General features: G+C 52.0%; 1 protein-coding gene across 3 annotated transcripts; it reads right to left on the bottom strand.

Annotated features, from left to right (window-relative positions):
* Nucleotides 1-281: 281 nt before the first annotated feature.
* Nucleotides 282-21,752, bottom strand: IRX5 (iroquois homeobox 5). 3 transcript variants are annotated; one of them, XM_067720905.1, is made up of 4 exons: nucleotides 21,071-21,752; nucleotides 19,614-20,019; nucleotides 18,674-19,453; nucleotides 282-396 (listed from the first exon to the last, which is right to left on the bottom strand). In XM_067720905.1, exons 1-4 carry the CDS (start codon nucleotides 21,317-21,319, stop codon nucleotides 332-334), a joined length of 1,500 nt encoding a protein of 499 aa, XP_067577006.1. In that variant the 5' UTR covers nucleotides 21,320-21,752; the 3' UTR covers nucleotides 282-331. The 3 variants fall into 3 exon arrangements, with proteins under 3 accessions (XP_067577006.1, XP_067577008.1, XP_067577007.1); XM_067720907.1 differs by lacking the exon at nucleotides 282-396 and adding an exon at nucleotides 13,709-14,425 and having other exon boundaries at nucleotides 21,071-21,747; XM_067720906.1 differs by lacking the exon at nucleotides 282-396 and having other exon boundaries at nucleotides 18,110-19,453.
* Nucleotides 21,753-26,120: the final 4,368 nt, after the last annotated feature.

Here is a 26,120-nt window from a genome sequence, read left to right as displayed (position 1 = left end):
GGGGCAGGCTGGTGATCTCCTGCCAATGTCCACTTGAATATCACTGGGAAGGCAGGAGATGACCAATCATCGATGCCTTTTAATAGTCTGTTGACAGAAGGTAAGATAAGAAATAGAGTTATGTAAGAAAGGCTGCCGGGCAGAGCAGAGCAGCAACGGAAGAGGGAGGGAAAAGGAGGGGAAGAAAGAGAAGGAGGACGAGTTCGAAGAGGATTCTACGTATATTATTTAGGATAGGCTAAGTTATGCTGTTATAACAAATGACCCCAAATCTCAACGGCTTAAAACAACAAAGGTTTATTTCTTGCTCACAGTGCGTATCCATCGAGGGTCAGCAGGGGTCTCTGTTCCATACTGTCCTCAGTCTGGGACCCAGGCTGATAGAGCCACCACCATCTGGAACAGCATTATGGGAAGGAAAGAGAGAGAGTGGTGAATCGCGCACGACTTGTAAAGAGCCCACCCGGAAGTGACGCCTATCACTTCTACTCCCATTTCATTGACAAAGGAAGACATATGCCCCGCCTCGCTCAGGATCAGTGGAGAAGTACAATTCTCCCACATGCCCAGAATGAGAAAAACTGGAAAGCTTGTGAATAGCCTTAATATCTACCTCTCAGAGGATCCAAGATTCTAGATCTGGAAAGAATCTGCACTAGTTGGAACCATTTGGGTTGCAAATATAGAAAGTGAAACTCAAACTACTTTAAACGAAGGACATTTATTGACTCACAAAACTAAAAATTCAGTGGTAGGTCTGTCTGTCTTCAGGCAAAACTTAATCCAAGGGATCAAATTCTCTAAGATCTGGTCTCTTTCCATCTCTCAGCTCTGTTCCCTTCCATGTAGGCTTTGTTCTCAGGTCTTCATAGTCCCAGAGTTCAAGTTCGATGAGAAAAGAGAGCCTGTACCTCTCTTCAATTTTAATAAAAATCTGAGGCCTCAATCTCTCTGGACCACATTGAGTCACGTGCATATTTCTGAACCAGTCACTGAACCCAAAAGGATGGAATGTCAGGCAGCCCTAAATCATACGTCTAGCCCTAGAATCAAAATTGAATTAACTTCATCAAAAGCATTTAGACCGGGCTTCCCTGGTGGCACAGTAGTTGGGAGTCCTCCTGCCAATGCAGGGAACACGGGTTTGAGCCCTGGTCTGCGAAGATCCCACATGCCGCAGAGCAACTCAGCCCGTGCGCCACAACTACTGAGCCTGCGCTCTAGAGCCTGTGAGCCACAACTACTGAAGCCCGCGCACCTAGAGCCCGTGCTCCGCAACAAGAGGAGCCACTGCAATGAGAAGCCCGCGCACCGCAACGAAGAGTAGCCCCCACTCGACGCAACTAGAGCAAGCCCGCGCACAGCAACGAAGACACAACACTGCCAAAAATAAATAAATAAAATAAAAATTTTAAAAAGCTTTTAGACACAGGGGAGGGGAGAGATGGTTCCCAAGGGAAATTCAGAATGCTGGACTAGAATAAGTATCCAAAAATATACACCAATAAAATAACACATATCCACTATAGGATGTAGAGATGCTCTGACCCAGTGGCTTTCCAAGTATTGTTTTGTGGATGGGAAGAGTAGGACGGAGTTCCTGCACTCTCCAATCTCCCTTTCAATTAGAGCAATTGTGCTTTGTTATACATTATACATTACATTATTACATTCCACGTAAGATTTTTTTGGAATTAAAAAAGGGGGATCTTCTGCTTTTTAAAAAAACAGGGGGATTAAGCAACCCTGCTGTTTGATCCCACCTGCTCGTTTTACAAAAGTAGAGATTGAGATTCAGAAAGATTAGTAGATTTCTCTTCACGTCTCATTGGCTAGAATTAGTCACATGGCCTCCTACCTGTAAGGGAGGCTGGGAAAGTGAGCATCTGGCAAGGAGAATGGAATGATCACAACTGGCCTAGAGATAAACGGTCCACCCCTAGGGCTGGGCACATTGCCACCCCACACAAAGGTGGGGTTCCTTTAGGAAAAGAGAAGGAAGGAAATGGTTCTCAAGGAGCTGTCAGCTGTGGTGGTATGAGTCTGATCTCATTGAAAGTTCCTTAAGGCTAGGACTGGGCCTTGTGCCTCTGTTTATTCCTCCACTGGTCTATGAATTGTGCCTGCAATGATCTCCTTTAATCCTCACAGCAATCCTATGAGGCAGTGAATCACACACTGACTGTTAAAACTGTCCAGCTAGAATGGACTTTTATTATTATGATTGTGCCCAGTTTTACAGAAAGAGAAACCGAACTTCAGAGATGAATTAATTACCCAAGGTCACACAACTAGTAAATGTTGCTTGTTCGTTACTTGACACCTTTAGCACTGAAGGAGGAGGGAACTTTACTCACAGATCTTTAACCATGTAGGGGTTGACTGTAGAAAGGTGGGGGGCAGACAGTGAGAACTGGGGCATGACAGAGGGAACAACAGCATGTGCAAAGGCCCAGAGGCAAAATAGTGTATATGAATGGCAAACAGGTTTGCCATTTGCAGGTTTAGAACCTAATGTTTAAAGGAACATTATACTCAGGAGTTCAAGTTTTGTATGAGGGCAATAGCGAGCCAATAGATATTTCAGGCAGAAGAATTATATCATCACATATGCAGTCTATCTTCAGTGGGGAAAATCAACTTCAGGAAACAGGACTAGAGCTGGAAGGCCATTGAGGAGGTGAGAGATGACAGTGGCCTGCATTACAAAGTTGGTGATGGTAACGAAGTGTAGATTCAGGGGAAAAAAATCAAGGACATTAAATCCACCAAGTCTGAATCCAGATTTCATAACCAGAGGTGACGACCTGGAGAAAATGGAAAAAGCCAAGACTGAGTCCCAGGTTTCTAGATGGTGGTGCCGTTGGCTAAGCTGGGGTAGGTGGGAGGTGAGTGTGGAGGGCAGGAACCCAGGCAGCCTGGCTCCCAAGGCTGCACCCCTCGTCACAATTCAGTCTGAATCCCCGACACTTAACACGCAGTAGGAAGATGTGAGGACTCAGGACCGGGCCAGGGGTATTAAGGGAAACCTGATGGAAGTGAGGAAACCTCCCTCATCCGGTGTGGGTACAAGTCCTCACACAGCCAGTTCCTCACCCTGCAAAGAACACCAGGCGCAAGTGAGTGCCCCTTGCCAGGAGCAGGTAGTGAGCCCCTCCCTCATCCTGCCTCAGAGCCACCATCTTTGCCCCTCCCCTGCACCCATCTGGGCCCTCAGATTCATCTTAGACTGACTGCAGTCTATTCTGGGCACCCCAGACTACGTCTTAGGGTGCCCAAGATAGATTCTATAGAATCTGGTATGCACTTGATTCGTTTCTCCACCTGTAGCCTCAGAGAATCATCTGGGTGCTCTCACACCTGTTACCCTGAAGCTCAGACTCTGTGCCTGGTACAGTACTGAGGGAAGGAGTACCAAAATTAATGATTTTGACACTTGTTAAATTCATCCTAAAACTTGTGTGGAAGAATAAATGCCCCCAAATAGCCAAGTCAAAGAGTTCTGAACAAGAAAAGCAAAAAGTAAGGACTGCTCTGTCGTATTGTAAGACACATTGCAAAGTCATAGTCAGATAAACAGTATGGGGTTCCAGACAAAGAGCCTGGGAGAGTGCAGAACCAGATCTGTGTGTTTCTGGAAATGTACATACAAAGATGAAGGGCCAGGTCTAAGCTCACAGAAGCATGTACTTTTTGGAATCACCTTGTTTCCAATCCTGTACATGGATGCTAATATGTGAACAAAGAACATACTGGCTTTGCAGGTGGTCCTGGAACGAATGACTTCTAAAGCACTCCACAGACAGGCTCACCCTCTAACCAAAAACCGGGACACAGATAGCATCATCATTACTTCACTCTGGTGGAACTGAGGCTCTGAGAGGTTAAGCCACTTGCCCAAGGTCACACAGCTGGCATGTGACAGAGATGGGAGGCAAACCCAGCTTTCCCTGACCCTAGAACCCGTGCGCTCTGCTGTCTCTCCCTCAGCAGCAGCCCCATGTGGAGAGGAAGCGGTGTGAGCTGGAGCCATTGTGAAAGCCCTAGAAGCTGCTAGAAGCACTTGAACTCAATCTCTGAAGGGCAAGTGGATTTAGACAGGTGACTGGGATGATGGCTCTGAGGCAGGGGACCCAGCTTGGGGAAGAGGGCTTGGAAAGTGACTGTTGAGCCAGTGTGACCAGAGCACAAGATACCCAGGAAGGGTCTAGGGAGACGGGGTCACCTGGGAGAATGGGGTCAGACTGATGAAGAGCTTCAGATGACTTAGAGAGGAATCCGTTGGAGTATAGTTTTGATTTTGTCACTCTCCCGCTCTACAACCTTCTGTAGCTCCTTTGGCTACTGTCTCCTGGCTAGTAAGGTAAGAGTATGTAGATGGAAAGATGGGGGAGAGCCTGGAGACAGAGAAACCAGTTAGGAGGCTGATGTCACAGTCCAAGAGGAAGGGGCCAAGGGCCTGGAGGGGATGGGAGAGAGGAAGAGCAGGCACTTTGGGACAGGGTTTTGTGAGATGCACGCCAACCCCTCCCCCTCCCCCCGCCCCTGGCCCTCATCACGTTGAGGATCACTGCTTCTCTGTAGCATCAGATAACATTCCAAGGTCAGCAAATGGCAGGTACCTTATTCTACTCACAGTAGAATTGAGCTGTGAATAGCCAGAGAAACAACTGCTGCCTAAAACTGCAAAGAACAGCCAGCAACTCCCTCCTGGCTCCATCTAGGCACAGAAGATGAGAGTCAGACATTCCTAGGTTCACATGTCACTTTGACGCTTACTCAGGCAAGTAAACCTTTCAGAACCTCAGTTTCTTCACCTGTAAAACAGAAATAGTGATAGTACGTACTCCATAGGTTTGATGAGGCATTACTGAGCTCATGTACATACAATCTTCAGTAGAATAACTGGTATACACTAAGAGTTCAATAAGGTAGCTATTATTATCAATAACAAAATCATTGTTTAGGTAATATGTTAACTGTTAACTGTACTATGCGATTGTTATGCAGCTTTTAGCAAAGGAATTGGTGTTGGAGTTCTCAAACATCACTTATTTTATCACCAAGGTGGCGACATGGGCCTTATGACTAAGAAATGTCAGAAGATGAAGCAAATTCCATTCAATTCAATTCAGGAAGTTGTGAATTGTCAGTCCTCATTATAAACTGTTAGAGAGATAGATGGACAGATAGTAAATCATGAAAGCTAACCATATTTCCCTATTTGAAGTACTGATTGCTATTTAAAAGAAAAGGAAAGAAAAGCCTATTATATCTCCCTCCAAAAGCCCCTGCTTCTGTGACAGAAGTCCATCGTTTCACCTCTAAGAGTTTTCATTATTCAGCAGTTTTGAGAATGAGTGATTGATGTAATTAAAGTTATTGGTAAAGAAAGACTCAGTTACCACGGAACAGATGAGTCAGCAGAAAGTTTAAGTAATGAAATAATGTTCCAAGGAGTGATTCTTAAAATAAGATTTTTTTTTCACTCTAGACATCTTAACCATTGCTGATCAGCAAAAAGATGTGAAGTAGTTAAGAAATGGAGAAAACACGCTACACAATTTTAGAAATTCTCAGATGAAATCATTTGCAATCATATGAAACCATATTTATTGAGTAATAATGGTAAGCACTCACATTTCTTGAGAGTCCACCATGTGCTTCGGTGCACTTTGCATCCATTATCTCATTTAATCCTCACCCTGTGAGGTAGGTACTGTATTATCCCTGTTTTATGGATGCTGAATTTCAGAGAGGTTAAGGAACTTTCCCAGGGTTGCACAGCTGGCAGAGGGCACAGATAGGAACAGAATCCAAGAAGTCTGGCACCCAATAGAGTCCACCTTTTCCAACACCACAGGTGCTGGGTCTCTCTGTTTAGATTTTTTAGTCATCTAATCTGGTTCATTAATATACCCAAGATAGTAGAGGGCAGTCAGGATTTGAATTCACATCTGTCTGACCCCAGAGCTGTTTCAAAATTCATTTCTATGGGAAAAATCCAAGTACACTGGCTTGGAATCCATTTCTTTGTTTTCATTTCCATCAACATGTATTGAATACCCAGGACGCTCCAGGCTTTGGGCTCTACTTTGGTGCTACAAAGATGGCTGGGGCAGGGAGACCTTCAGGAGGTATGTGATGGTCAGTATGACAGACGATGAAGTTCAGACCAGTGCAGTAGGTGGGGGAGACGGTTGAACAAAATCCCTCAGAAGGATCTATGGGACTTGGGGAGTGGATGCATACGAAGCATTGGGGAAAGGAAACTGTTGGCATGTTTCTGAAGTCCTTCCACTGGGTCACTGGATGAAGGAAGGCAAGAGAAGCCAATCTGGGGTTGGGGTGAGGCTAGGAATGGGAAGGAGGTGACTATAGCTTGGAACATTTTTTTTCATCTGTCATTTTATCTGGCTTTATTCTTTTATATATATATATTTCTTTTTATTATTTTTAGTTTCTATTGAAGTATAGTTGATATACAATATTATATAAGTTACAGGTGTACAATATAGTGATTCAAAAATTTTAAAGGTTATTCTCTATAGTTATTATAAAATATTGGCTATATTCCCTGTGTTGTACAATATATCCTTGTAGTTTTGTTTTGTTTGTTTTTTTTTTTGCCGTACGCGGGCCTCTCACTGTTGTGGCCTCTCCCATTGCGGAGCACAGGCTCCGGACACGCAGGCTCAGCAGCCATGGCTCAGGGGCCCAGCCGCTCCGCGGCATGTGGGATCTTCCCGGACAGGGGCATGAACCCGCGTCCCCTGCATCGGCAGGCGGACTCTCAACCACTGCACCACCAGGGAAGCTCCTTGTAGCTTATTTTATACCTAATAGTTTGTACCTCTTAATCCCCTACCCCTATTTTGCCCTTCCCCCATCTGCTCCCCACTGGTAACCACCAGTTTGTTCTCTATATCTGTGAGTCTGCGTCTTTTTTGTTATATTCACTACTTTGTTGTATTTTTTAGATTCCACATATAAGTGGTATCAGACAGTATTTGTCTTTCTCTGTCTGACTTATTTCACTTAGCATAATACCCCCCAAGTCCATTCATGTTGTCACAAATGGCAAAATTTCATTTTTTTAACAGCTGAGTAGTATTCCACTGTATATATATATATACCACATAGAAATTAAGGAAACAATCCCATTTACCATCATGTCAAAAAGAATAAAATACCTAGGAATAAACCTAGTTTGGGACATTTTGAATTTGAGTTGCTTGTGGTCCTTCCGGCTGGAGACAGACTTCAGGTAGTGGATAGGTGGCCTGGAGAAGAGGTGAGAGTGCTGGCTGGATGTAGGCCAGGTGTGCTGCAACACCACTGAGGGGCATGGCAGGCCTTCCAGGGCAGGTGAGGGAGGGCCTACCCAATAAACAAGCTATGCTAAAGGTCCCCACCCAGGGAGAAAAGAAAAGAGAGGAGAAAGGAGCAAGGTCCCCACCCAGGGAGAAAAGAAAAGAGAAGAGAAAGGAGCAAGCAAGCAAAGAGGAGAAAGTGTGTGTGTGTGTGTGTGTGTGTGTGTGTGTGTGTGTGTGTGTACAGGGGTGTTAACTTTGAGTGATATTACAGCCGGGAACCTAACAACACCCTACTTGTTAGCACTAAACAAAGTTCCCATGTGTCTCTGTGGCCAGCTTCAGAAAGGAGGGGAGAGGGATGGGAACCTCCCATTGTAAGTATCTGGAAAAAGGGGCACTGATAGGGCAGGAACCTCTCAAAGGGAAATGCATCCACCTCCTCAAGCCCACCCACCCCTTCTCCAAATTTTGCTCAGAGCTGGAGGCTCCAACCCTCTCTTCTTCCCCTGCAGAAGAAATGGAGAAGGACCAGAGCCCTTTGTGGCGTCAAAGAGCATACTGGGTTGTGGGTCTTGGCCTCTTACCCCCAAAGAGTGACCCACAGATAGGAAAAAAGAGATTCAGGCCTTGCAGAACCAGTGGAATGGAAGGAACAAAAGTTTACAAGGTTTGTACGAATTCTCCCATCTCGGTCCTGCTTCCCCAGAAGCTCACCCAGAGATGAGGATTACAGTGCAAGGAATTCATTAAGAAAAAGGCGTAGGGGGAGCAGGGTGGGGATAGTGGGCAGCCACCCCTGGCTGCTCTGTCACCAACAAGCTGTGTGATCTGGAGCAAACTGCTTTACCTCTCAGGGCCTCAATTTCCATATCTGTAAAATAAGCAGTTACTATTTTTTAAAGTGTGGGAAGCACATCTCTGGGGGGACACAGGATGACTTTAGGTGTGGGTGAAAAGATGCTCACGTGACCTACATAATCATTGGCAAAGCAGAAGGGATGGGGTTGCAGTAACCTCTAGAACAACCAGAGACCCTGAGAGACACCAGTTGCCTTCAAAGCCCAGGAGGCAAAGAACTTCACTTAATTAACTGGCTTCTTAATAATTGTCTTCCACTGATGGCGAGTGATACTCGTTTTTCAGTGACTGTAGTGGTACAAACATTCCTTTCAATATAAGTAAATGGTAACAAAATTCAAAGGAAATTATTCTGTAAATAGTAGTTTCAATAATCGTAGGCTATGACAAGGACTGGGAGGGCAGGGCTCAAATGAGTAAGTTTTGGGGAACACGGAGCAAGGACCCTTTCCTTGCAATTTCGAGTCCCACAGAGCCTTCTCAGACATTCCTCAGACATTTTCTAGGACCTGTCAGGCACTTACCAGATTAAAAGAAAAAAATTAAAAAGAAAAAAGAAAGTAAGAAAGAAAAAAATGTCTGGAGAGAGGGGGAAAAAAAACTCCACCAACCAAAATAAACCAGATTTCTACCAGATTTCTACCACATTCTTCATGAGCACAAAGAGGTGGTGTTTATTCCAAAAACACCCTTTTCTCCAAGTTGCCACTCATCCACTCTTTTATGTGATCCAGGAAAATCAGTCCTCAACTACCCATGAACATCTCTGCATGTATGAGTATTTAGAAAAAGAGCCACCTATTACAAATAGTAGGCAAACGAAATCAACCAACCAACCAACCAACCAACAAACAAAAAACCTTGTGGCTCGGACCTTAAAAAAAAAGTCTCAGCAATGACAACTGTGTGGTAAGTCTGATGTCAAACTCTGTTAGCTGGGAAGGTGTCTGGGATGTTCTGGAACTGTGAGGGTATTTGGAATCTAGGGCTAACAGATGTCTCACTCTGCTTGAAAGACATTGAGATGCTATTCCTAAGGGCCTGTGGGTTCCCTTGGGGACAAAGCCACTGATAGATTTTACAGAAAAAAATCCCCAAGCAGACGACCATATATATGACACAAGGAGTCAAGAAAAGGATTGAGGTGGGGAAAAAAAAGCAAAAAACAGTCAAGGTGAGGCACTGAAAAAAGAAAAAAAGAAAGAAATACAAAATACATGCATGAAAGACCTATGATTGGAGTCCTTGTCCCCAATTCAAATCTGTTTGCTGGGAGCTGCTCTGTAAAATGATGGGCAAAGGAACATTCGTTTTTGCTGCATTATGCGAGATCATTGTGGGCAGGCAGGCAGTCACTTCCAACAGGAGAAATGAGCAAATCTTTTCAGATGGTCATCTGTACTTCACACACACAGTCCTGAGGGGGCAGCCTGTCCTCCAGCAGCTTTGGAGGAGGGCTAAGATATTTCCCGGCCCTGCCTAAAAATATCTCCCTTGACAGCTTGTCACAGTGTCTGAGACTCCACCACTCTAAATTCATTCCTCTCTGTTAAGGCATTTTGTTTCCAGGAGTTCTCCGTTAAAACACAGATATCCGTGAGATCTTAGCTTCGCTGAGACAGAAGGAGAGCACAGCCTAGGAGTTAGGAGACCCGGGTTTCTGATTCGGTGCTGCCTATAAACTCACTGTGTGAGCTTGGGCAAGTCATTTCATTTCCTGAACCTCAGTTTCTCCACTGATAAAAAAAAAAGAAAAAGAAAAAGGGAAAGGAATAAAAGGCAGAAATAAAAGGGGAGATGGGGTTAGAAAGGTCTGAGATCTCTGGTCTCAGGCGGCAGGATCTGTTCACTTCAGGGTTTGGCCTGGCCACTGGATGACCAGCATGTCCACGAGAGCAACTCCTTTGGGCCAAAGGGCTTGGGGATCAGGTCAATGAGTATCTTACTTCCCCCTTCTCCAGAAAAAAAAAAAAAAAAAAAATCCCTGCTCCTCCCTTACCACTGGACATCTCAGCAAATGGCAACCCCATGCCTCTGGGTTTTCAGGCTCAAATTCTTGGAGGCATCTAGAACTCCACTCCTCTTATTCCCAACATCTAATCCATCAACAAAGCCTGTTGACACTACCTTCAGCCCAGACCTGATTGCTTCTCCTCACTTCCCCGGCTACCGTGCTGGACCAAGACCGCATTCCATTACCCCCCCCGCCAAATTCTCCATCACCCTCTTAACTGGTCCCTGCCTCTACTCTTGTCCTCCCAGTGTCTCAGCTCCTCATATAGGGGGATGCCTTTAAAACATAAATTTGATCCTGTCTCTCCCTTCAAAACCCTCCCTGCCTTCCTCTCCCTCTCTCTCTCCCTCTCTCTCTGTCACATCATAAAATCCACAGATCTCACCAGGACCCATGAGGCCCCATATAACCTGAACCTGGCTTTGCCTTGATCTAATCCCCTCCCATAAAAGTCTTCTTGGCGTTGCTCAAACCTGCTCCCACCTCAGGATCTTTGCACCTGCTATGCCTTCTTCCCAGAACTCTCTCCCCTGGGATACCTGCCTGGCTTATTCCCTAACTTCTTTCAGGTCTCTGCTCAAATGCCCCCTCCTAGGGGATGCTTCCCAGACCGTCCTCACTCCAAGAGCACACTCCCGTCCATGTCCTTACCCTACTTAATTTTTTTCCTAACACTCATCACCTGGAGATTGTGATAAGCCATTATCACACTTATTTGTTTGCTTTCTGCCCACCCCTCTAAAATGTAAGCTCCAGGAGGGCAGGGACTTTGCTCTGTTCTTTGCTCTATCATCAGCACCTAGAACAAGGAATCTGGCATATTATAGATGCTCAATTATGTATGTGGCAGGAAGGGAAAAAATAGTCTAAGTGGAGCTGCACTAACATGGAGGCCAACCAAGCCTCTTACTGGAGAGGTCAATGCCAAGGGCTTCCCTGTGCTCTGCTTCAGCAGGGCAGGATGTCCCAGGGAGGCAAAGGTAGAGCCAGGTGTTGGGAGATCTGGGTGGGGCAGTGTGCGGGGTACAAGGTAGGCAGGGGAGGTAAAGACTCCAAGCTGAGTTTATAAGTTTGTGGGCTGCAGGGTTTTGATTGAGGCTAGAGGAAGTGGCTAAAAGGACTTGGGGACACATTCCAAAAGACAGGAGCCTGCAGAAAAAGGGTGGGTTATACATAAATGAGAGGAGGTCTGAACTGTCCTGTGAACTAACTTGAACTTCAATTCTGCCCCCATGCAGGGGATCCCAAGGCAGGTCCGGTCAGCTCCCCAAAGCTCAGCTGTGATCAGAGCTGCCTTCCCAGGCTCCCCAGTGTCCCCCTCCAATCAAGCCCCAGAGAGTGATGTATAGCCAGAGGAGGCAGGGAAAGGGAAGAGTGCTAAAGAACAACAGCCATTCTGGCAGGATTCTCCCCAAGTCAGAACCCAAAGCCTCGGTCTCCCACCTTCTCCCCTTTCCCCCAGGCCTTGGCTAGCATCTCCAGCGAAGTGAAGTGCTAAGAGAGCATGACCCTAATAACTGTATTGAAGGATGACTATCTGCCACCCACTAGAATCCTCACAAAACAGGGGTGAAGGCTTCCCTGGTGGCGCAGTGGTTGAGAGTCCGCCTGCCGAAGCAGAGGACATGGGTTCATGCCCCGGTCTGGGAAGATCCCACATGCCGCGGAGCGGCTGGGCTCGTGAGCCGTGGTCGCTGAGCCTGCGTGTCCGGAGCCTGTGCTCCACAATGGGAGAGGCCACAACAGTGAGAGGCCCACGTACAGCAAAAAAAAAAAAAGAAAAGAAAAGAAAACAGGGGTGGTACAGGCCCATTCTACAGAGGAGGCCATTGAAGTTCAGAGAGCTTATTTGATCTGCCCAAGGACCCACAGCTTAGTAAATTGCAGAGGGAGGTAGGATTGAGCCACCAAGGCCCGAGGACCCAACCAGTACACTGTAACGCTTCTGGACAACAGCCTACATCTCCATCTTCACACTGCCTGGGGTGCCCTGGTCACACTCAAGGCCTGGCTTCTAGGACGCTGGAGAGGTGCTGTCCACCTCTGGGCCTGCAGCCACTGGAGTCCTGGCCTCCCCCCACCTCCACCCCCGCCGGAGCCGCTGGCCCGCAGGGGGCGATGGCGGCATGGCTGGAACCTGAGCCCCAAATCTTAGGCTGGTCAGCAGAAAGCGGCTAAGGTCAAGGAAAGCCCCCAGGGCCAGGGCTGGGTGCAAGAGAAAACCGTTGCAGGAGCTGAACCCCCGGAGGCCGAACCCCAGCTGTGCTGAGCGCCGCTGCCAGGCCGCCCCGTGTGGACCCGAGCTCTCCAGCCGTTGTTTGATGAGCAGCGGCCAATAAATTCATTAATCATCATTTTATGCCTCATCAAACCCCCTCCAAGCCCCTCCATGGGAGTTACACAAATTAGCCCCTGAAAAGACAGTAATTTCAGTTTAGCGAGGTAAGTGCTTTCTGATGGGCTCCGCGCACAGAGCTCTCCTGACAAGCCAATTCATCAGCGAGTTGGGGATGGGACGCGGCCGGCCCGCCCTGACCAGCCGGGCCTCACCAGTCCCAGCCCTGCCCAGCCTAGCCTCTGGGGTCTACCTGGCAAGGGTCTCCGCCTAGGGCGCCCCCTTTCCCAGGCTCCTTTGCACCCATCCTCCGCAGTCTGTCTCAGCTGGCCTCTTGCCTTCATCCACCCAGACCTCCTCCACCCTCCTAAACGGAAGAAAAACTTTGCCGGAAAAACCAAGGCCCAAACTTGGGGAACGAATTTGTCGAGGATGGCGGAGACCAACGCACTGGTGCTGAAGTTCTGAACTCCCGCCCAGTGGAGCTGGGAGTCAGGTAGTCCTTTCTCCTCCTACAGTCTGGATGTCCGGGTTCTGCGACCCTTTGAAACTATTGAAGGATTGTGTGCATTGCGGGCATACATTGGGGGAGGGGAGGTTATCCACGCCAGTCCTGAAAGAAATCCCAGAATCCAAAAGAGGGCCAACTGGGAACAGAGAAGGGTGGTCCTTCCATCTAAGGGGCGACTCCATGGGACCCTGGTGGCCGGGGGTCGGGGTGGAGGTGGGGGACGCCCCTGGCCTTTTCCACGTCCCTCCCGTCTTTCTTTCGGAAACCCCCGCCTGGGGTGAAAGACGACGCCTGGGGAGGGGAGCAAGAAAGGATTTTCTATCGAATCGGCCCTGCCAGTAGGACTCCTGTATGGAGAGTTGGGTAAAAACCGCAGAACACTGTGGCGAGAGGTTGAGTATTTGCAAGCGCGAAGCCGAAGCCGCGCCTTCTCACTTTCCGGTCCCTTTGCACAGAAAGTCCCAAGGGGATCCTACCCGGCGGGCAGGGCGCATACAGAGGGGGTGGACAAGGAGCCGCCGCCCAAGCCGAGCCGACCGACCAGCGCTCGAGCGCCCAGCGACGCGCCTCTCCTTCATTAGCTTCCCCTCCACGCGGCGCTGCATGGCTCGGAAAATAAGTTAGCAAACGGGGAGCCGTTTATCTCTTTTATCTTGGGGCCTGATCCAATTAAATAAGTGCACATTTACATTTGCATCCATCAGGCGAGAGCGCTGAGAGCCCGGGGTTTGCTCGGAGCAAATAAAAGCAGATTTCACTGAGAAAAGTGGCGTCTGGGAGCGCCAGGCTCGTCCGGGCGCCGGAAACGAGCGCGGCCGGGAGGGCGGCCTTGGGGACCCAGGGTTGGGGCCTGCGGCCGACGGGAGGCCGGAGATCCCCAACGGCCCGGAGGGGCCGGCCGGCGCTGGGTGTGCAGCCAGAGCTGCAGCCCGGTCCCCGAGGCGATCGTGTTAGGCCACAACCTGGGTCCCACCTCGTGCCTGGGACCCAAGTCGCATTTAGCGCGAAAACGAAAAGGAGATTAGCTCTGGCCTGGTTCAAAAGGGAGACCCGTGGGGTGGGTGTAGGACCAGTTCCACAGCTTTGGCCACTTTCGGGGGAGAGCAGGAGGCAAGATTCCGGTCGGGCCGATTTTCCTCCTATTCGGGGGCCGAGTGGCAAAGAAGGCGAAAGTCAGGTAGAGGGCGCGCCCCCCGCTGTCCCCAACATCCTTGCACCGGGGGAAACCAGCTGAGACTTCCCGTTAGCGCTTCTGGATGGGTAGAGGGGGACGTCCAGGTGAGCACCTCCTCCTTTGCCACGCCGAGCTCATTAAAGGTGCTTTCGAAATAGGGTTTGAAGAATTCGAGGGTAGTTTTGTTTTGTTTTTCCTTTTCCTAAAGATGTCCAACCTACAGGCCAAAAGATAGAAACGATCTTTGGGGGCGCGGCTGCGTCGTAGACCCCCGACATGCCAAACCGCAAATTAAAACTGTGCGGGGCCCAGAGGCCGGGAGTGGAAAGGCCAGCAGAAACGGAATACCTGCACCTGAAGCGGAGCGGGCGCACCGGCACTGCCTGGGCTGCGCACCGCCGCGCGCCCCCCCCCCCCCCCCGCAGGCTGCTCCAGCAGCCCGCATATTTCTCAACTGCCTGCCGCCAGGTTTTAAAGGCTGTGCCCAAGCCGCGGCAGGAATCTGTAGGGTTAATACTCTTCCAGTCGAAGGCCGTGCTTTCCGAATCCCCAATGTTAACTGGGTCCTGGGTCCCAGGCCGAAGCGAGTGGGATGGCGGAGCAATTTACTTTTGACCCTGTTGGGGTCCAGAGCTAAGGCCCCGCTGAGGGTGGAGGGCATAGCTGGGTGTCGCCTAACTCCTCCTCTTTGCGAGCCGCGTGGCGCCCGGGGACCAGTAGGCGGCGCCCTTCCTAAACTGCATCCGCCTCCGGCTCCCTCTTGGGAGCGCAATCACATTCCTTTCACTTTGGGCGCTTTGCAGGGCGCTGTTCTGTGCCTCCGCCCCAGCTGGCAGCTTGTTAGGCGGGACAGGTGGGCTGGTAGGAACAGCCAGTTCTGAAACCGCTCGCACGACCACCGCAGCCCAGCCCCCAACCTTCCAGGCTCCAAGAGCTGTGCACATCTCAGGGAACGAGAGGCCCTGAGGGGTTTGCAAACCAGGAGGCCTCGATAAAGACCCCTCACCCAGGCCGGGGAACAGCAGTTCGGGCCCTGGCACCCCGGTCCGAAGAGCGGGAAGGAGAAAGGGCCCCTTCTGCAGCCTCACCTCAATGCCCGAGTATGCACCCTCGGGGATTGACTGGGCTGTTGGTTCCTCACCCCAAATCCCAGAAGCTGATTCGTCCCTGCACAGGGGGGCAAGGGAAGAAACCCAGCCGGGCCCTGGTTTGGCGCTGCCTCGTGGGGCTGACTGCAGGGACCCCACTCAGTGGTCCCGCGGCCTCTGTTGCCAGTGGTTCAGCGACTCCTAGTCCCCTTAGTGCCAAGCTAGGCTCTGCTTGGGGGCTGCAACCAGTGCAGCCAAGCGCAGGTGACAAACGCCCGCGATACCCCAGCACCGAGGTGTATTAGGCACTGCTTCGCATAACTTCCGCGCCCCCGTCCAAGTCTGCGAACAAACCCCTGGCACACGCCGAAAGGTTTCCCCCAGCCCCCCTTGCAAGGAGCATCGCCTTCGACACGGCCCAAGATGCGGCCAGGCTGAGGCTCGGAGGCTCGAGGAGGGACTTGGGACCTTACAGACACGCATCTACTTCTGGGATTAAACGCAGGAGACATTTCCTAGCTGCACATACCTCGACCCGCCCAGCAGGCCGCCCCCAAACTGAGAAGTCTCTAGACAACAGAAAAACCACTGGCCAACGAAACCCAGCTCTGCAAAGGAGAAAACCCTAAACTTAATTTGGGGCTTGTACTTAGGACGAAGTACGCAAAGAAAACCCTCGACCCTGCAGAGGCCAAGGGCAGGAGGGATGCGGACAGGGGGCAGCGATGTGGGCACCAGCCTTCCAGACTCTGGCGGTTTCGCTGCGCAGCCGGGAGGCGTCTCGCACAGCCCCTCGTTGGGGAGAAACGCCACGGGCTCCCCGGTACGCGGTTCCCGTTCCCAGGCAGCCCCCGCGGGCATTCGGCTCCCAGCCCGGAGCCTCGGCAATCAGACCCGGGAGGCCCGCGCCGCGCCATTTGCATATTCCCGGGAACACAAGGAAGCCTACAATTTTCTTTTTAAAATCGTTGGGCAGGGTTTAGGGCCAGTGCTTCCAAATCCCGCAGAGTTGATGTCGTCCTTAAACTCTCTCTTAAGAGAAGGCGACTGGCCTATTCTTCTGACTTTTTTAGAAGAGAAGGTGACTCCTGGGGCTGCATATTCAACAGGGGGGAAAAAGCTGATTGTGAACCGGGCTGTCGGGGGGTGGATGGAGGGGGCTGGGGCGCGGGGGGTAGGGCAAGTCATCTCTGGAATTCAATTGTTTAAAAAAATCATTTATAATTAAAGGGACAAAATAAAATACGATCGTCTCATGCATATTTAATCATTCACACTTCCAGCTTTGAAACCATTTTCCCTGCGTGAATTTTCTCACTAATTTAAACACTGAAGTCGACTGCTGTTCAAGAAAACATCTGGACAATGCTGCTTTCAAACTTGTTTAAATTCGAATAACTAAAGGAGCCCCGTTGCAGGTTAAAAAAAAAAAGTAGCAAAAGTGAAAACTCCAGTGAAAATTTGGGCTGTGTTTAAAAAAACAGGGTTAAAGTGGTCTTGAGTAGAAGTGCAAATATGTGAGTTTTGATTTAGCCTAATTAAACCGGTGTTATGTGCAAACACATTCTCTCTACGCTCAGGCTTGGGTTTAATAGAGCAAATTAATTCCCCTCGCTGGGGTATGTTTTTGCTGTAAAGCCTCCCGTCCCCCGACCAGTGAAAATTTCCCACGAAATTCCACAAGTCCGCGGTTCGCCATCTCCCGCGCAAAATGGAGAGGCGAACACCGACCGTGCTGGCGGGCCTCGGGCGCAGGGCGGTATCTCTTCCTCATGTGGGATTGAGACGTAACCTGCCTTTTCGTTTTGCGATGAAAGATGCGGGATTAAACGGAGAAAATAAAACCTCAAAAATACTTTTGTGGCTACTCGGACTCTTGAATCCGTGATGGGAAGAGTGCTAAAGTGACAAGCCTGATCAAGTCCACAACAGCCTCATTATCTAGGCAAACGTCCTCGAACTTTTGAATGCCGCTTGTCCAAAAAGGGGCCCTTGGGGGTAGGGCGGGGGGGGCTCTTCTGGTTCGTTCGGGGCTCCCCTTGCTTCCCCCAAGCGCTTATGGCACTCCCTCCCCCACTTCCGCCCACTCTCTCTCCAATCTCCGACTCTGCAAAGTGCAGGCTTGTAATTCAGGACAAGTGTGACACCTACCTGTGAAAGGGAGGAACCGTCCCCTCGCTGGTCCCGCGGCCCAGCCCCGCGGCTGCGCGGGGAATCTACCCGGCCGCCTACCACCCGCACGGTCGCGGATGGAACATTTACTAATCTAATCAAATCCAGCGAAGAAATCAATGCCCAATTTTGAAGGGGTAGAGAAGACAGTGACTTGGGAAAGCCTTCTCCTTGTCATCCCCTAACGCTTCCCGCCCGCATTAGCCCAGAGCACCTTTGAAAGAGTAATAAGGGCTAAATCCGGCATAAAATCGAACTCATTAGCAAAGTTCACCAGCTGATTGCTTTGCATAAAACACGACACTGATTGGAAGTAATTAGGTTAAGCAATGGAGCTCGGGTGGTGCGTGTCTCTAGCTGCCTTTGCCATCTCTTCTCCCTTCTGGGCACACACTTGGGTCTCTCTCCTCCCTCCTTCAGGGTCCAATCTCCCCACAGCAGCCCGCATCAGTGATCCAAATCTGCATTCCGGGCAGGGCCAGGTTCCCCGGGGCTCGAAGCCTAATTACAGTTTCCCGCTGCCACACTAGGTTTGGTGGAACCTTTCATTCCCCACTTCGAAAAAAAGTTGCAGTTTGCACCTTTTGTCCAGGGCGATGGACAGTTTACTGTGGCTTCTAAAAAGTAATGAGTGGCTCTGATTATGTTAAAATCTCTTTTAATTAAATATTTTGCATTTTACAAAGGCGGCTGCAGTTTCTTTTACTTTTTAAATCTAAGAGTATAACCTGTTCCCTTTCTGTAATAATACTTCAGCTCATACCCAGAAAAATCAATAGGTGTAAAAAATTAAATTAAACTTGTATTTTTAAACTATGAAACAGTTCTGGGGGAAACACAAATGTATATAGTTATATTACAAAAAAACATTAAATGCCTGTACAGGTGTCTTAATTTCATAATTTACTTCAAAGATATTGAGTTATCAATTTAAATACAAAAATGCTACATTAAATATACAGAATAAGATTTAATACAAATCCTTTTTTAAATTTTTCTTTTCAGTTGGTTAAGACATTTTTGTTTGTGTGTGGAGATGTTTACATTTTTATGTCATCCATCTCCAGGAACTATAAACTTTTTAGTAGGAGGGGTAGTTTTGTTTTTCTCTCATGTTGATGGAAAAATAACTGCCAAGGCCATTTTTTTTTAATAAATTAGGAAAGTCCAGGACCGACGCAGCCCGCGTTAAATGTCGGACATACCTTTCTTCAATTCATAGGGAGAGTCTTTGCACAGGTCTAGCTGGGACTGGCTCCGCAACATTTTCGGGTCTTTAGCCAAAGCGTCCGCTCGGTTCAACACGGTCTGGTTTAATCCATTGAAATGCGAGCTCGGACCCGTTGTAGGGCCTGGCCCGGGCCCCGGGTGGCCGTGAAGATGTCCGAAGGAGCCATAGTTCGTGTAGCCAGGATAGAAGGGCGCCGTGTAGTAGAGAGGCCGGGACAGCACTGTCCCGCCTGGAAAGGGACACTGAGCCGAGGGCGAGCGCGATGGCGCCGGTGCTGGTGACGCGCGGCTGCCTCCTAGGGCTTGCCCGGCTACGGGCCCGGGGCACGGTGGGCACGGAGAGCCCTCGCTCCCGCCGCCCCCGTCCTTGACCTTGTCCGAGGATGTGGCGATCTCCGCCAGAGACCACAGTTTGGGCTTGGCGAGCACCGCCTGAGGCGGTGGCGGTGGCGGCGAGTGTATGACCGAGGGCCCTCCGGGACCGGGGGGCAGCTCTCCCGCGGCTGGGTGTGGGCCCGGAGCCGGCGCGCCCGAGGAGTAGTGAGGGGCCGGGTCTTCGGCCAGCCGAGCTGCCGCAGGCCCGGCCGGGGAGGGCCCGCCGGCGCGGGGGGGCCCGGGCAGCGCGTCGAGGCGGCCCTCGGATGGCGGCTCTTTAAAATCCGAGTCGCTGAGGCTACCCTCGGTCTCTTTGCCGGCGGGGGTGGGCGGCCCCTGCAGCCGTTCAAAGCCTGAAGCCGCCTTCTGCTCTGCTCCTCCTGCGGGCGAAACCCAGGCGGTCAGAGGCGCGGAGGCCGCGCGGCGGGGCCCAGGTCCCCGCCCGCAAAGGCAAAGACCCCTGCCCTCAACCTCCAGGCCCTGTGCGCCCCCTCTCCAGTCCCCCTTTTGCTTAACGCACGCTTTCCCGCGTCCACCAACCTGCATCGGGGCCCTCGGGGTCGCCCTTGTCCTCGGGCTTCTGGGGCTCATCCTCGTCGTTCTTCTCCAGATCAATGTTCTCCTCCTCCTCCTCGTCCTCGCTGCGGTTCCGCGGCGTCCACGTCATCTTGTTCTCCTTCTTGAGGCGCCGGCGCGCATTAGCGAACCAGGTGGACACCTGGGTGAGGGTCATCTTGGTGATGATGGCCAGCATGATCTTCTCGCCCTTGGTGGGGTAGGGGTTCTTGCGGTGCTCGTTGAGCCAGGCCTTCAGTGTAGCAGTGGCATCTCGCGTGGCGTTCTTCCGGTACGCGGGGTCCCCGTAGGGGTACGAGCCCAGGGGTGCTGCGTACGGGTGGTACCCCAAGGAGCCTGCCATGCCGGGTGTATGGTCGTAGGGAGAGCCCTGCAGGGAAGGGGCAGAGAGAAAGTGAGAGTGGGCCGTGGTCCCCAGTGCCACCTGGGCGACTGAAAGACACTTTCCCTGCGCCCAGGGGTCTTCGGGCTGCGAGGCCCGCACTCAGGCTTTCCCTGGGGTAGGGCTGGAGAGCTCAGACCCTGGGGCAACGCCTCTTCCTCCTCATAAGGAAGCGGGGGCGCCAACTCCTGAGTCCTTGGGGGCGCTTGGAGCCGTCCTGGCTTCCCTGGCCCCTGGGAGGCCCAGGAACGTCCTCCCTCCGTGCGCAGATCCGGCCACGGCGGCCGGGCCCTCTACCCAGAGAGAGGCCTGGGCAGCGGCGGCGACTCTGCGCTCCGCAACCGAGTGGTTGCGCGTTGGGAGCAAGGGTGGTGAGCAAAGGAAATCAAGGACTTTTTTTCCCCACAGAGAAAGGCAAACGAAAAGCTAAGCCTTGCCTCGGCACTCCCACCCCTCCAAAAGTGTTACCCCAAACCGAAGCCAAGGCGCTTTTCCAGAAAGTGCACCCGGCCGAAAAATCCCGGATGCACCGCAGCTCGCCCGACTTTTCAGAAATTTAATACCTCCAAATCGGATTGCAAAGATAGGATTACGGATTTGCAACATTTTGGAGGACTAATTAAAGGCGAGGCCAAACACATTTACACAGACTTAGCACGCTTCTGTTCAGATTTCGGGTCTATTTCTTTTGAACTACTTTCTCCAAATGGCAAAACCAAAAAAAAAAAAAGAAAGAAAGAAAGTAAAATGTGCAGGGCGGCCTGGAGCTCACGTTTGCTGCTCTTTAATCGCAGCGACCTCTCCCCAAAAAACCCTTTCGCCAACTCAGCGATCCGAGCAAGACGCGGCTCTTCTCTCCGAGCAACTCCTGAACCCGAGGCCCGGGCGAAGCCGAGGGAGACAATCGCCCAAGGTTGCAGGGTCCGCGAGGCTTGGCAGGGGCGGCCCGCGGTGGAGCCGAGGCCCGTGTCCCCCGCAGCCCCCGATCGCCCCAAGCTGCCGCAGCTGCCCTCGCCCGCCCCGGCTCCAGCTCACTCACCACGTACGAAGAGAAGGCGGCGGCTGCCGCCGCCGCGGGGTCGGCGCCGTACTGGAGGTGCGAGTTGTAGCCCGGCGAGGGCGCCGTGAAGGCGGTGGAGCCGGCGTAGGGCGAGAACGCGGAGCCCGACGACGAGCGCCCGAGCTCATCCGTGCGGGGCCCCGAGATGACGCTGGTGCTGTACGCCGGGCACGAGTAGAGCGCCAGCGAGGCGGACGGCTGGTACAAGTAGCCCTGCGGGTAGGACATGGCCACGCACGGGCATGGGGCGCTCCGCGCCGCGGCCGCCAACGAGCCGGGCGGCGCCCTGCGAGGGCGTGCGGGCGGGCACCTGGTCTCCGGCTGCCCCGGGCCGCCGCTCCTCGGGCCCCGGCTCCCGGGCTCCGGCCCGCGTAGCCTCCTCGCTGACTTCCCGCGCGCCTCCGGCTGCGGCCGCCGAGCCCGCTCCTCTGCGCGCCTCGCTCGCCCCGGCAGGGTTTTCCCCCCCCTCCCTTGCTGCTTTCTCTTTTTCCCCCTCGCTCTTTGCACTGGGGGGCTCTGCTTTTGGCTTCGCAAAGGTCCTGCCAAGATGCTAAGTTGGAAATTGAGGATTCTGACGCCTTGTGCGCGCCTGAAGCTCCTCCTTCGCGGGGTGTAGTCGGTGGGAGGACTGGCAGGAGCCTCTGGGCGGCCGCAGCCAACCCGGCCGCCAGGCGCGCCTCGCCCTCTCCCTCTTCCTCCCCGGCTCCCTCTCCCGCTCGCTGGCGCTCCCCTCGCCCCTCCCTAGCGCCCGCCTCTCCTCCGCGGCACTCCTCTCCCCCCTCCTCTTATTTCCCCCCTCCCCTCCTAGGTCTCTCCCTCTCTCTCTCTCTCAGACTCTTGAGCGCCGGCCCCAGGATGACAAACACATCCCAGGCGCGCCGATCTCTTCCAACTTTCCTCCCCTGCTAAGTCGGGGTGGAGCGGCGGTTCCGACACAAGGCGGGCCCTGATGGCCGGTCCCGCCGCTTCGACGCACAAAGGGAACGAGGCCTCGGACCGCGCGCCAACGAAAGCTCTGCTTTCTGTACGCCGCAGTAAATCGCGGAGTTAGCGGATTTCTCGTTCGCCAGAAGGCTGAACTCCAAGGCAGATCGCCGCCCACCCGCCCCTGGCTTCTCCCCCAAGCTAGGGGACCCGAGAGCGAGATGGATACCCGGAATGAAGGCCCCCGAGAGAGCCGGATGGATGCCAGCGTCCAGGGCGCAGGGAGTCCGGGGTGACTGTCCCTCTCCGCCAGCAGCAGCAGGTGGGCGAGAGACAGGCCTTGGACATCTGCACGTCTCCGGCCCGGCCTCCCTTCCACCAACTCCCCGCCAGACGGCGAGGGAGGAGGCACTGGGGACCCAGTACTACGGGGGTAGCCTTTCTCTAGAGAGGTAGTGGGCAAGAGCTGCCAGACGGAGAAGCAGCTACACCGGAGTAGGTCGTCGGACTCCACTACACCTCCTCCCGCAATGCCTGGCTGCCTCTTTCTCGGGGCTCTGCATTATCCGCAGCCCGCCCCGTCAGGCCGGTGGTGGTGGAGAGTGCGGGTCCTCTTCCCCTTCGCACCCACTCGCGCATCCGCCCACGCTCCACTGCTAACATTGCGGAGCAGTAACCAACCCAACCATTTGTTCAGCGAGGCGCTGGCAAGGCAAACACACACAACCGAGTCACAGGCCGAGCCCTTGCCCACGAAGGCCACACATTTAGAATACAAAACAGACCCTTTGCCTGTCTCTCCACACCGCGCCGCCACAAGCCACAGAAGCACTCGAACTGTGGGACAGACAGGGGCGCTGGTGAACCAGGACAGGGGCTGGCACAGTGTTGGGCACTCCGCTGGGGCCCAGTAGATCGGGGACTTTGTGGCCTTTTATAATGAGGTCACACGGAAGCCGAAGTATGCCTATACACAGAGTTTCCCTCAATGACTCTGACGGGAGAGATACACTTTTACTTCCTGAGCTCCAACCCCTGCACCCAAGCCCACTCTCCACAACGGCACACTCTCCGCAGCGCGACTTCACGCACGCGCGCTGACTCCTCCCCTCCGTCAGTTCCCTCCAGACTCCGCCCCTCAGGCGGACGTCCTCCTACAACCGCTCTAGCCTCCCGGCCCCATCCCTCCCTGCTTTCACCTCTAATTGGACGCTGGCCTCTATTGGCTCCGCCCTTCGGCTACGTGAGCCCGCTTTCCTCAGAGTAACGGCGCCGAGAGGGCGGGGCTGGGCGGGGCGACGGCGCGCTATTGTCATGGAGACGGGAAGCCGGCGGCGGCGGTGGCGGGAACAGCCAGGCTGAGGTGGCAGCAAGCCGGCCGAGACTGAGGCGAGGCTGAGCGGCCTGGCGTGCGGAGCCGGCCAGTGGTGGCCTCGCAGGCAGCCAAGGGGCAATGTCTTCTGGGGCTCGGACAACGCCCGGGTGGTCGCGGGGAGTGCCCCGAAGCGTCCCCGCCCTGCTGGCATCGCTCCCGCCTCTCGCTGCCCCTCAGCTCCCCAGCGCCCGCCCCCCGGCTCCGCCCGCCGCCGCCGCCGCCGCCGCCGCCGCCGCCGCCGCCGCCGCCGCCGCCGCCGCCGCCGCCGCCGCAGCCCTTCGCGCTAAAGGTCTGTAGCGGCCCGCGCGCGCCGCCCGCCGGGGGCTCGCGCCAGCCACGAGGGAGCGTCCGCGGCTCGCGCGCCCGCGCCGTGGAGGAGAGGTGAGCCCCGGGTCCTCCATGCCACCGCGCACCCGCCCCGTTGCGGCCGGGCTTCCTGCCTCTCGAGCCGCGTCCGCGTCCCCTCGTGGACCGGACGGACGCGACGGTGCCCCGCGCGCCTCCGTGGGCATGGGCCGCGTGAAAGTTGGGCGGGCTTCTCCTGGTGTGACGGTCCCCGGGCGGGCGGGCGTGGGCGTGTCCCCTCCATCCACGCGCGGCGGCTTCACCCTCTGGGCTCTCGTCCGAGATTTCTGAAATGGAACCGTGGAGGTTTGTGCCACCGAAAATCTGAGTCTGTCCACACATTCTCGTTACATCATCATGTAACTCTGGGCAGCTAAGCAACCCCCCCACACAGACACACTATACTTACCAAACCCCCCTCCCCCCCCACTTCGTTTCTTTCTACTGTCTTCTTTTTGGTGCACGGACTGTAGAGAATCCTGCAAGATATTGAGGCATTTAGAATTTATGGAGTTTATGGTTCTGTTGCTGTGGTTGTCACCTCCGCTCTACGTCAAATTTGAGACTCATTTCTTAAGGATGTCTCTATTTTCTGGTTTATTTGCACATTGATGGCTCTGATGCTCGGCTGGCCACGGCCGCCCGGCGTCTGAGATAGACTCGTGTTAATATGTGAAAGGGAAGAGCTGATCATTAGCGTGCAGACGGGATTCAGATAACATCTGGTGGGTTTTCTCCGTTTTCATGTGAAAGCTTTCACGTTTTTGCTGGTAAACCGGAGGTTTTAACTTTTAGTCTTGGTAGCAGTGACGATAAGGATACGTTCCCTTCTCTCCACCCCGCCCCCGCCCCTTTTCCTCCTTTATTCATCAGCTTTGCCGTTTGGGAGCCTGCGTGCTTTTAGCAGTAGTTTAACTCCTCTCTTGTCACTGAAGCTTTCTCCCCCAGCAGAGGTGGGAGCTAACTCCCTCTGGTTCCAGGTTACCAAGACGACTCCTTTTGTTTTTGGCTTACTGTTGCATTTGTATCTTTCCGAACATTTTAACTTACACTAGGGATAGGTATTCCCTGATTGTTCTTAATGAAGGACTTTAAAAAAAATTCTAATTTTAAAACTTCCTAAGAGTTTATTGGTTTGTCATGTCTGCACGGATCCTGTTAGGCATAACTCTTAAAATTTAGAGCTTTAAAATAAGATCCACAATTGTATTGTTAAGACATGGTCGTGGAGCTTACTCTTCGAGTTTTGGCTGTACAGTTGTCATTGTTTAAATCAAGTGCAAAAGAGGTTATTCCTGTTTATTTAGTGTAATAACTGTTTACAGTTAAAACTTTAAAGACTCATAAAAGGAGATCTGCTGTATTTTAAAGATCTCATCATTCTTGTGGGAGAGACACAACACTGACGCTAGGAAAGGCAACAGATTGCTTCTGTCATATCGCTTTGCAGTTTTGGAGTGTACTTAAAGGATTATGATTGATAAGGCTGTCTTGCCAGAGAATGTTGACACAGGTGTGCATCGTTATCTTAATTAAGATCTTGAGAAAATGTTGTCTATAAAATGGTGACATAAGAAGGGCGGCATATTTCTGTACAGTTTTGCTTTTGGAGAATTTAATTGCATAGAAACCTGTCTTTGAGCTTCCAGCACTCTGGCAGCAGAAGTTTTAGACAGAAATGATAGTTCAATGTTAAGTGTTCTGGCATGTATTAATACTACTTGTGGCTTTTTGGCAATGCCTTTGTCGACTTCTTTTGTGCTTCCATCTTTGTGGAGTAATGGTTCCTGATTTAGAAAGAAAAGCATAAATAGCATAGTATATTATTAAGCAAACGTTTATTAGTGTTCAGTAAAAATATGTAGAGGAAGGCGTGCTTAATGTGCAGAAACAGGATTGTAATGAAAAGGTAAATATATAAGAAATTTATGTCCCTTCACTTTTTTTAGAAGACAGTCTCCTAGAATGTTTTAATGATCTAAAACAATTTCTTTTTTCTTATTGTCAGGTACTTAACTACATTTTTTATGGAATGTCTTGTTTTTATTTCCAGACGTAGAAGAAAACTGTTTCATTTCTTCCAAAATGTGGTTCTGTAAACTTGAATTGATGAGCAAGTGAAGATAGTGCATTTAGACTCTTATTAGTTTAAGGATCTGAATCATAACCTGGATGACCACTAGAATAGTATTACTGTCCTTTACTTCAAATCTCTGAATACCAAATGCCACAACAATAGCAGGACGGATGCTGCTGATTATATTACCCCTTGGCTTACTCAGCACCTAATACCCTTCAACATAAGTATTGCATTAAGATTTCCCCCCTCTCTTTGTAGCCCATGATTTCCTGGAAGCTGGCTGTCCATCAGTGTATATGTAAGAT

Source organism: Pseudorca crassidens, chromosome 20, assembly GCF_039906515.1.
Source record: "Pseudorca crassidens isolate mPseCra1 chromosome 20, mPseCra1.hap1, whole genome shotgun sequence".
NCBI classification, from domain to species: Eukaryota; Metazoa; Chordata; class Mammalia; order Artiodactyla; family Delphinidae; genus Pseudorca; species Pseudorca crassidens.
Note: the sequence above shows the minus strand (reverse complement) of the source record. Positions and strands in the feature narration are given on the sequence as shown.